The sequence below is a fragment of the Pteronotus mesoamericanus genome, unplaced genomic scaffold, assembly GCF_021234165.1.
Source record: "Pteronotus mesoamericanus isolate MK-2021 breed Mesoamerican mustached bat unplaced genomic scaffold, CSHL_Meso_final contig_317, whole genome shotgun sequence".
NCBI lineage: Eukaryota > Metazoa > Chordata > Mammalia > Chiroptera > Mormoopidae > Pteronotus > Pteronotus mesoamericanus.
In genome coordinates, this window is record NW_026555133.1 from 3,737,572 (window position 1) to 3,748,957 (window position 11,386).

The window sequence follows — 11,386 nt, forward strand, 5'->3', positions numbered from 1 at the left end:
TGAAGGCCTAGCTGCCTCTTCCGCTTCATCACGCGCACCGAAGTCTATAGCATGCATCTTTGGAACTTTTTTCCCCTCAGTTATATCCGTTGCTTGTATAACATTGATATATTTTCAGGATTATGGGATGGTTTGTTTAATTTGCATTTTCAACAATTTAGTCATTTGATTCATTTTGGTAGCCAGTAGTTGGCTTTGAATAATAGTAACTGTAATATATTAACAGTAACTGTAGTACAGTTGAAGAGTAACTTCAAAGTACAGTTGTTTTTCACTTTGACATTCATCCTGATCTCACTTCTAATGTTCATGTCTCTCAGCTGGTTGGGACAAAGGGGAAGAAATCAAGGCTTCTTCATCCAGCAAGCTCTTAAACCAATCCTGTGCCAGGCCTGTCAGGCTTTGGACTTAGAGAAGAGAGGAATCCAGTCTTTGAGTGCTTGCTGAAGTCGGGAACACAAGCCAAAGGGTCTGGGCTTGGGTCTAATTTAGTTCTCTTTCCTGTTTCTGTGTGGCATTGAGTTGTTTTCTCTTTCATGTTCTAGGTTCTGTGTGTGGGGACCCGCTGTGTTTATATGGATAATGCCAATGAGCCACATAATGTAATCATCTTGAAGCACTTTACTGAGAAAAACAGGGCTGTGATCGTTGATGTTAAAACCCGGAAAAGGAAAACAGGTCCGAAGCATAATTATTTCTTCTAAAAGTGGAAGAAAGTTGTCTAATCTCTGCATACTCTAAAATCAATGACAATACCGGATTCTTGCCTCTGCATGTGATTTCATTAAAAAGCAGGTTACAGCCCCCTGAGCTGCTTTTTTCTCATCTCAGAAATAATGATAATTGGGATAAATTTGAAGGCCCTTTGCATTATGTTATTTTGTATATATCCTCTCTGTTTTGGGGTTGGTCAGATGTTAACATTCTGAACATTTACTTTTTCCATTTGTCAGTGTCATTTGTTTTCTAATGGGTAATTTAAACATTATAGAGTCAGGTGGCTACATGAGTATAAAATAACTGAATAATTGTATTGATACTCATGTCACTTTCCATTTTGTTTCATCAATAGAACAGTGAAAGTACATCATAAATGCCTTTGACTTAATTTGCCAAATCCCAAACAGCCTGGAGTTTCTAACCATTATATGCTCAGTTCTGCTGAAATAATAATCTGCTTTCTTACCCAGCTTCAGCATTAGGCACTGTCAGTGCTATTTTTGTGTATGGTATGAGGTAAACGTGAAGGGTTTTTGTGTTTGTTTGTTTTAGAGAGAGAGGAAGGGGGAGAGAGAAAGAAACATTGATTTGTTTTTCCACTTATTTATGCATTCATTGGTTGATTCTTGTATGTGCCCTGCCTGGGGATTGAACCCACAACCTTGGTATATTTGGACGACGCTCTAACCAACTGAGCTAACCAGCCAGAGCTGGTGCTCCCCCTTCTCCAGCCCCCCTCCTCCTATTCCTCCCCCCTTCCCTCGCCTCCTCCTCTGTATATGAATATCCGGTTATTCATTTGTTAAACAGACTATTCTTTCTCCATTAAATTATCTTGGCACCTTTGTTGAAAATTAATTGACCTGTATATGTGTGTGTCTATTTATGAATTTTATGTTCCATTAATCTATACATCTGTCCTTACTTGAAAACCACATTATCTTGATTATTGTAGTCTTGAAGTCAGGTTTTCCAACTTTGCACGCTTTTTCAGAATTGCTTTAGCTACTCCAGTTCCTTCACCTTTCTGTGTAAGTTTTAGAATCAGATGTCAGTTTCTGTTAAAGAATATGCTGGGGTTTTAATTGACATTGCATTGACGCTGTTGATCCATTTGGGCAGAACTGACATCTTAACAATATTAAGTCTTTGACTCTTGAGCATGGTATATCTCTTCATATATTTAGGGAATAAATTTAGGTTATAAAATGTAGGTTTTTAATTCCTCTCAACCTGTTTTCCCTCATTCCTGATTTTGATAATTTGTGTCTCCTCTTTTTTTGTTTCCTAAACTGTCTAGGCAGAGATTTACCAACTTGTTTGATCTTGTCAAAGAACCAGCTTTTGGTTCTATTGATTTTTCTCTATTATTTATTTGTTTTCTATTTCAGTGATTTCTATCTTTATCATTAATTCCTTATTTCTTCTTGCTTTGAGTTTCATTTGCTCTTTTTCTAGTTTCTTTTTGTTTTGTTTTGTTTTTTAAAGATTTTATTTATTAGAGAGAGGGAAATGGAAAGAGAAAGAGAGGGAGAGAAACATCAGTATGTAGTTGTCTCTTGAACGCCCTCCACTGGGGACCTGGCCCGCAACGCAGGCGTATGCCCTGACTCGGAATCGAACTGGCAACCCCTTGGGTTTGCAGGCTGACACTCAATCCGCTGAGCCACACCAGCAAGGGCATCTAGTTTCTTAAGTTGAAAGTCTAAATCACTGATTTGAGCCCTTTCTTTTTTGTTAATTGAAACACTTTAATGCTATGAATTCCCTCTAGCTTTAGCCATATCCATAATTTTTGATATGTTATATTATCTTTTTCATTCAGGTCAGAATATTTTCTGTTTATTGTATGATCTTTTTCTTTGTTCTGTGGATTATTTAAAAGTTTGTTGTTAATTTTCAAGTATTTGGGTTATATTCCAAGTATCTTTCTGTTACTGACTTTAAGTATAATTCCCTTTTGATCAGAAAATATACATTGAACATGATTTCAGTCCTATTAAGATTATTATTTGTTTTATAGTCCAGATGTGGTCTGTTTTGAATAAGATTCCATGTGCACTTGAAGAGAATGCATATACTGTGTTGTGGGTAGGGTGTCTTTTAGATTACCTTTAGATCAAGTCCATTAATAGTGTTGTTCCAGTCTTCTGTGTTCTTACTGATTTTCTGTCTATTCTAACAATTATTGAAAGAGGAATGTGTAGAGGTTTCCAACTAATTATGTGTATGTCTGTTTCTCATTTCATTATGAAATGTCCCTTTTTGTCTCTGATAGTATGTCTTGTTTTGAAACCTATTTTAATATTTATGTAGCCTTTCTGGCTTTTTTTTAATACTAACATTTGCATGGTATATCTTTTCCATCCTTTCACTTTAACTTGCTTGTGCCTGCAGTTAAAGTGGGTTTCTTGTAGACAGCACATACTGTGGTCTTCATTTTTAATTCAGTCTGAGAATCCCCACCTTTTAATTGAGGTGTTTAGACTGTTTACATTCAAAGTTATCAAGATGGTTGAGTTGAACTCTACTACCTTCTTGCTTTTTAAATTATTTGTCTCATCTGTTCTCTGTGCCTTTTTTCCTCATCTTCTGCCATCTTTTGGATTTTAAATTTCATTTTATCCCTACTGTTGGCTTGTGAACTACAACTCTTTATTTTTTAGTGGTTGCTCTAGGATTTACAATAGTTTACTTTCAAATAATTTCTTAGTGGTTGCATTAAGGTTTATAATATACACTGTTAACGCATCATAGTCTGTCTTCAAATAATATTATACCACTTCACATAGTGAAGAAACAGATTTTATGTTTCTGTCCCCCCACCTTTTGTGTTATTGTCATGAACTTTACTTCTAGATGACATAAACCTACCAATACATTAATTATTTTTGTTTTAAAAAATCAAACATTTTTTAAAAGATTTAAAAATTAGAAAACAGTGTTTCATGTTTAGCCACATGTTGACTATTCCTGGTGCTCTCATTTCTTTGTGTAGGTTCAGATTTCCATCTGGTATTATTTTACTTTGTCGTGATAAATTTCCCTTAACATTTCTTGTAGTGAAAGTCTGCTGTTAAAAATTCTTTGTTTTGGTTTGTCCTACCAAATCAAAGAAATATTTATTTTGACTTCGCCTTTGAAAGATGATTTTAGTAAGTAAAACATGCTATGCTCAGTTTTTCTTTGAAAACTTTAAAGATATTGATCTATTTTCTTACGACTCACATAGTTTCTGCCACAAAGTATGCTGTCATTCTGTTACTCTTCATAATGTTTATTTTTTTTCCTCTGATTGCTTTTAAGATTTTTCTCTTAATCACTGGTTGTTAGCATTTTGATTATAGTGTGCCTTGGCATGATTTTCTTCATGTTTCTTCAGCTCGGGGATTTATTGAGCTCCTGGCTCTGTGGATTTATAGTTTTCATCAATTTGGAAAAATTTCGACCATTATGTCACCAAATACGTTTTTTGCCCCCTAATAGGTTACTTCCACTCTCACTGTTGGGAAGGCAAAATATTCCAGTTCTGCATAAGTTCCAAGAATTGTTCTGTTTATTCCTTTTTGGTAGTTCTTTTTTAGAATTAGGTTGTTTCCAATCTATCTAGTTTCCTCTCACAGTTGTGCAGATCAGTTCTCAGCCAAATACTCATGAGGAACCCTCTGTAGATATCTGGAGAGATGTCCCATTCATATTCTCTCTTTTTCTTTTCCCCTCTCTCTCCCTCCTTTCCTTTCTCTCCCCCTGACCCCATCTCCCTTCTCTGTGATATTCTGCCTCATAAATTCTAGCTGCCTTGATATCCTTGAATACTGACCTCTGTCTCCTGAGTTCATTGCGACTTCTGGTCTCTGCTGCTCTGCAGCCTGGAAATAATCTCCACATAGCCAGAGCCATCTGAGGGCTCACCTGGTTTATGTCCCTTCTCTCAGGGACCATAGTACTATACTACCTGTTGCCCAACAGCTGCAAATGATTGTTTCATGTATTTTCAGTGTTCTGGTTGTTTAAGGAGAGTAAATTCGATTCCTCTTACTCAGCCTTGCTTCAAAGTGGAAGTCTCTCATGTGTACTATATTTAAGAACTTCCTTTAAGAACCTTTTTCTTCTTTTGGAGAAAACTTGTTTATGTACTGTAGTAGAAATATGAGTTTCCTTTTTCAGTTGCTTGGTGAAGAGCTGGCCTTAAACATAACAGCTAAGTTTGAAGCCAGGAGATTTGTGTTTTGGGGGCTGCAGTTCTTGTTTTAGTAAGACACATTACTGGGAAAGAAACTTAGCTGCAGGAGGCATTAACTCTACTTTTGGTGCCTTCTTTTGCTGCCTGACATCACCCTTCAGTGAAGGACTACCAGCTGGCCCAGAAAGGAGGACAGGAATGCAGTGACTCTCAGGCCCAGCTGAGCCAATATTCCCAGCACTTCGCCTTCATTGCTAGTCACCTTCTGCAAACCAGCATGGACAGCCATTGTCCTGAGGCAGTGGAAGCAACTTGGGTACTGTCCCTGGCCCTCAAAGGATTATATAAAACACTAAAGGTAATGGTGAGCTGCTTCTATCAGCTGCTAAATCTAGCTGTGCTTTAACATCTGCTGGGCATTAACTAGGAGGAAATGCTATCTGATTTTGAAGTTAACCATAGGGTTTTGATTATTTTTAGAAATGATTGGGGCCTTGCACAAGGGTAACTTTAAAGAAGGAATAGAATTTTCCTGATAGTTGGTTTTCTGTGGTTTTTCAATACTATTTTTATGGAACCAGGTACTATTGCCTCATGGCACATAAGCTTGGAAGATGAGAAGAAAAATGGACTGAATGTTTTCTCACTTCCTTTCCTTTGAACCACAGCTCCTTCTGGTTAATCATAGGATAAGATGAAGGGAAGAATAAAGGAGCTAGCATCCTGTGGGATCTTTGGGCAATAGGTTTGTCAGTTGGGTGGGAAGAAGCAGATACGTTAAAGAGCTGGGCAGTAATTGGTGTGGAGCTGAGAAGCCTTGACTTCCGGGAAACATGGTTCTTCTGCTCTCTGAGGGGCATGGGTGGGAAGAAAGGGATCGCTTTAGGGTGGTCTTCCCAACAGAACTAGCCATAAAAGAAGGATTTGATTTGAAACGTTGGTGAGTTCCTCGACTTTGGCAGCACTTCCAAGGAAGCCACAGAAAGACTCAAGCATCACAGGAGACTGGGGGATAACATACCAGCTCTGGCCCAGCCCTGAGAATTTGTAGTTTTAGGATTGACACTATATATCCACTCTTTGTTGATACCATGGCATTTTTCCCAATTTGGTATGGTTTTAATTGTTTGCACTATTAGGTAAGAGAGAATAAACTCCCTGAGGGCAGAGACTATTTCTGTCCTTGAATCCTGCAATCTGTAAATATTGTTGAGTACTACGTGCCAGCTGGAACTGCGTATGTAGTTTTAAGCCAGAGAGAAGGTCCCAGACCTCACAGAGCTTACAGTCTAAATGATAAGAGAGACAAGAAAGAGCCTGCAAGGAAAACTGTCATGAGTCAGAAAAAGCCTTTCTGAGAAGGTGAAATTTGAGGTGATAGATAAGGAGTCTGGGCAGAGCGTTGCATGCTGGGAGATTAGCAAACTCCAGGAACAGACCCAGTTGTCAGAGAAGAGAGAGCACCTCTAGGGATTCAGGGTAGTGCCAAAGAGGCAGATGAGAACACAGAAGCCAGCTGGGAACCTGTAGGACTTGGCAGCCGTGACTAGGAACTTGGATTTTAGTTTAAAGAGAAGTGGGAAGTTTTTCAGAAGATAGCAAGCAGGAGAGGGACATAAAACCTCTGTTCTTAGCGTAGGACTTAGCATATAGAATGTACTAGGCTTCAGAAATATTTGTTGAGTGAATGAATTGGGGAGTGAGTGAACAGACATAGGTTATGGCTAAGATTCAGAGTTGTATCCTTCCTGCTGACTCTTCGCTTAAGGGTGAACTTTGGCCACCAGTTGAGACTAGGCTCTAAAGGAGTCTTGCATCCCCCTAGTGACCCTTCTCTTCCTCGTTCTGAGGCAGTTGCAAATCATTCTTTTTCTGTTTGGCAGGCTCATGATTTTGAAGAGACGCACGCTACCTTCTTTCAGACTGATCTGCTGAAGCTGCTGGTGAAAAAGTGCAGCAAAGGGACAGGCTTCAGTAAAACTTGGCTCCTCCGGGACCTGGAAGTAAGGGATGAAGGGAGCTCCTCCTGCTGCTGACTGGTGCAGATTTACTGGCATAGCAGTTAGAACCATCAGTTAGTTACAGCTGCTGCTTCCCGGTGCACTCCCATTCTGCGCAGTTGTTAAAACTGCGTTTTGTATTTGTCTTCCCTTTTGGAAATAGGGATATGACACCTGTCCTCTCCTGTCAGGGAAAATGAATTTGATGTTTGTTCCAAGAACATTGGAAGAGAAGTATTTTATATGGAAACATTGTATCATGATAATAAAGTGTTCCCTTGAGTAATTATTTCCCTTTAAAGTTCCTTTGAGCTAAGATCAGTTTCTAAATTTGTCCTCACTTTTGTATATTTTTGTAGGATGTTAGTTGATAATTCCCATTTTATTACTATTCCCTGTAGGCTTTAGATTGTTCTTAATAGAATTACTTTGGTTCCCTGTGGAGTTTCTGCACCAAGTACCAGCTTCAGGTCCGGGAAGGGCTGCTACTGTGTGGAGGGTGGTTGGCCGGCCTTTCTTAGTGCCACAGGGGCCTGAACTTAGAGAAACAGCTTGCGGTTGCCACAGAGGCTTTAGCTAGGTTTTAGGAAAATGCGCTGTAACATATTAATGGATAACCTGGGGAGCATTTGAGCTCTTGTTCTCAGGAAATATTTTAAATTAAATCTTGTTTATTATTCAAATAGTAGAATCCCATTGCAGAAGATTTGAAAGATAGAAAAGAAAGAAAAACACTAAACTTTACCCCCAAAACAGCTACCATTAGTATTTTGTGTATTTCCTTATTCTTTTTTTTCTCTGTATCTGTGATAGATTGATTGATTGATTGAGATTATATAATGAGCATGGTATTCAAATAAATTGAGATTATATGTTGGCCATTTTCCTAGGTTGCTAGTGTTCATAACTGCTGTTTTTAATGGCTGCTCATGATATGTAAGGGTGGTCTTTAGTTTTTTGCCATTAGTAATGCTGCATTGACCATATCATAAATATAACTTTTTACATATTTTACTGGGTCAGGAACTATGAATGTTTTTATAGCTCTTTTTGTAAATAATAATCCACCTTCACATATCATATGCATTTGAACATGTTTTCATGTTACTTCACTAATTTTACTTTTTTTATGTGAATCTGACATATTTTTAAAAGTTAGGTCAAATATTTCCTCCCCGTTGAGGGTTAAGAATCTGTATAGTCTTCTCACTCACTTAAGCCCTCACTTTCCTGCCCTGCCTAATTTTCTTTCTGTGTAGATTTTGTCCATCATGCTGTACTCTTCAAAAAAAGAGATCAACACTTTGGCCGAGCACGGAGACCTGGAGCCAGATGAGCGAGGGGACCAAGAGGAGGAGGTGGAACAGGCAGCCAGCAGCCCAAGTGAGACAGAGCAGAAAAAGCTAGACCCTCTCGAAAGCCTGGATGAGCCCACCAGAATATGTTTCTTGGTATGTCCTTAGGTCATCATGTGGATGGAGAAAGGACTTTAAGGAATGGATTCTCTTTGGCTTGTATTGTGTCTTAGCCTCCACATGAAAATGCTTCGGTCTTGCAGTCCTGAGAATTCACCCCGTGAAGACCCTATCTGTATTGTACTGCAAGGGCCCAGAAGAATGGGAAGGCCCTCACAACAGTAGTTCTTAACTTTTTTGGTTCATGGACCCAAAAGCTTTACATCGTTTTTCCTATAAAATACATATTCAAATATACATGTAAATTTGTGTACGTAATTTCCAGGCCCATCCATAAACCCCCAAATGATAGTTCATCCTCCTCGTTTCTCAGACATGCTGTCTTATTTTCCCTGGGTAATCCACTCTTTCTCAGAATGATGTGAAAATGGGAGAGAGCTTGAGCTCAAGGGTCTAACTAGATGAAGAGTAAACAGAGTGTGGGATGGATGTCAGAAATCCAAGTACAGCTTTTTAAAAATCAAAAGAAAATACAGTATGCTTAGATGTATGTGCCAGTTGTCAAACTTGACTGTGAGGCAGCTATAGAGAAGCTAGCAATGAATACAGTGTGGTGTATAATTATTGACTATTAGCATTGCATTCTATTGATAAAATATTTCTTTTGATGTTTCTGTGTTTTATATTTTCCTTTGAATTTATAATAGTAATGCTGATTTTATAACCCATATTTTAGGGCCTGTAGTTTTAATGCTTTAAGTACCCATATGATGTTCCTAAATTATAACCTGTAGAAACTTTAGAAAATAATTGTTTTATTGCTTTTGAGTTGAGATTATCAATAACGTGTTAAAACACATTAAATTGTCATTCTCCTACTTCCTCCCCATGGCCTTCAGATGGCTCACGATGCCCTCAATGCCCCTCTGCACATTCTCCGGGCCATATACGAACTGCAGATGAAGAGGACTGATTCGTTCTTCCTGGAGGTTCAGAAGAGGTAAGGGAGTTGAGATGCAGCTGAAGTGCAGTGAGTGTGAGGACACGAGGGTAGGACTACACTGACCTCCTGCCAATAAAATCTGGAGAAAAACTCCTGATAGGCCAAGAAGCAGGTTGTGGAGCTCGTTTTTGGTTCTTCACAATGTGATGTGAAAGCTGACTGTGCTACATCGCATGCATCATCTTGAATCGTGTTGTATGTTCCTTCAGAAAAACTTTACATTTGCAGCCTGCCTCTTACAGTAAACTCATTACGGGTGCAGAAATGGAGACAGACCCCAAGGTCTCTCTCGTGTGTCGTCCAGGGAGCAAACAGTGCAGAGCGGGACTTTCTGGTCAGAAGTGTTTCCTTGTTTGTTTATTTTTTCACCACTACATATTATGTTCATGTGTTTTCTTCAAGAATCATTATAAAATTAATAATATTTCCTTCCTCTTGGACAGGAAGTTCAGAGTTAGTTCTTAGGCCCAGCACTTAAATTTGTATAGAACTTTACCTATCTGCAACTAATCTTCTCCTCTGTCCCCATATCCTAGTTCGACTTCGTATTCTAATTTATATCCAATTTAATATTTTTTATTTTTTATTTCATATTTTTGTTTTTCTGTATGTCTTTCTAATCCTTGCCTCAAATCTTTTGTGAGATGAAGCAGGGTTACATCAGTTAGGGCATAACCTTAGCTGCTGTCACTAAGAAACACTGAAGTATCATGGGTCAAGGAGGATAGGATTTGTTTTTCCTCTCACAGACAGTTCGGAGGTTGGCAGCAGTCCAGGGTGAGTGGGCAGCTTTGCTCCACATTCTGACCCTTTGTTTTCATCTGTGGAGTCAAAGTTGGCTGAGCCACACCACCTCTCTGCTGCAGCCCAGAGGAAGCAGGGAAGGTAGAAAAAGGAGCGCATCCTTGGTGCAGTTGACCGAGGGTGGGCTTGGGAGGTGGCACACATTACTTCACTGGCCTCCTGCTGGTAGGAACCCAGCTGCATTGCTACATCTAGCCTCAAGGGGGCTGGGGTCCATGTCTCTAGCTCGATGATTCTGTATCTTGCTAAAATTTCAGGGAGCTTTGTTCAAGAAGAAAGGCAGGATGGGTCCTGAGGGACAATTGGCCTTCTCTGCCACAAGGCATACGTGCACATCTGCATGCATGGATAAATGAACACTGTGAATCTAATTCGCAAAATAATGGAAAGTAATAATGTAATTGCAAAGTAACAGGAAAATAATTCTGATCAACATTTCTAACAAGTTTCACTGCAGGCTAAACTCTTGCCTTGCTATAACATACATACCCAACTTTGCGCTCCTTCTCTTCAGGTTTGATGGCGATGAGCTCACCACGGACGAAAGGATTCGGAACCTGGCTCAGAAGTGGCAGCCCAGTAGGAGTCTGAGACTGGATGAGCAGAGTGCCAAAGCCGTGGATACGGACATGATTATCTTACCGTGCTTGGTATGTTGCCTCCGCCTTGGAAATACCATGCCTGTCCCTGACTCCCACCCCCAGTTGTGAGAAGGCAGGCTCTGTAATGGTGGTCTTTGGGTTTGCAGTCCCGGCCCACACACTGCGACAAGGCCACTCCTGAATCAAACCCCGTGACCCAGAAGCTGATCTCCAGTACAGAGAGTGAACTGCAGCAGAGCTATGCCAAGCAGCGGCGTAGCAAGAGCGCCGCCCTCCTGCACAAGGAGCTGAACTGCAAGAGCAAGAGGGCAGTTCGGGACTACCTTTTCCGGGTCAATGAGGCCACAGCCATCCTGTATGCTCGCCACGTGCTCGCATCTTTGCTCGCTGAATGGCCTGGGCACGTGCCAGTGAGTGAGGACATCCTGGAGCTAAGTGGCCCTGCCCATATGACCTACATTTTTGATATGTTCATGCAGCTGGAAGAAAAACATCGGTGGGAAAAGGTACGTAAGTAGGCCAAGCTGGGCGCTAACCCTACTCACTCCTCTATGCTCTCCCCACCCCTGACCCCAAGTGTTTGAACAGGCCTCCCCTAGCAAGTGATTTCCTGGAGTGAGCTTCCCTTTGTGGCCGTAGAACTCCCTGACAGGTGTGAA

The 11,386-nt window shown here is 40.1% G+C and overlaps 1 protein-coding gene across 3 annotated transcripts in view; it reads left to right on the top strand.

Moving 5' to 3' along the window:
* The window catches only part of ZZEF1 (zinc finger ZZ-type and EF-hand domain containing 1), a 108,091-nt gene that overhangs the window by 78,931 nt on the left and 17,774 nt on the right, over window positions 1-11,386 (top strand). For all 3 annotated transcript variants that reach the window (XR_008529345.1, XM_054575862.1, XM_054575863.1), the window contains exons 42-48: window positions 546-678; window positions 5,065-5,261; window positions 6,787-6,906; window positions 8,163-8,354; window positions 9,218-9,318; window positions 10,640-10,775; window positions 10,874-11,233. Coding sequence is in view for 2 of the 3 variants with exons in the window: in XM_054575862.1 (XP_054431837.1) it covers window positions 546-678; window positions 5,065-5,261; window positions 6,787-6,906; window positions 8,163-8,354; window positions 9,218-9,318; window positions 10,640-10,775; window positions 10,874-11,233 (1,239 nt within the window). In the remaining variant the exon portion in view is untranslated. The remainder of the gene's footprint in view (window positions 1-545; window positions 679-5,064; window positions 5,262-6,786; window positions 6,907-8,162; window positions 8,355-9,217; window positions 9,319-10,639; window positions 10,776-10,873; window positions 11,234-11,386) is intronic.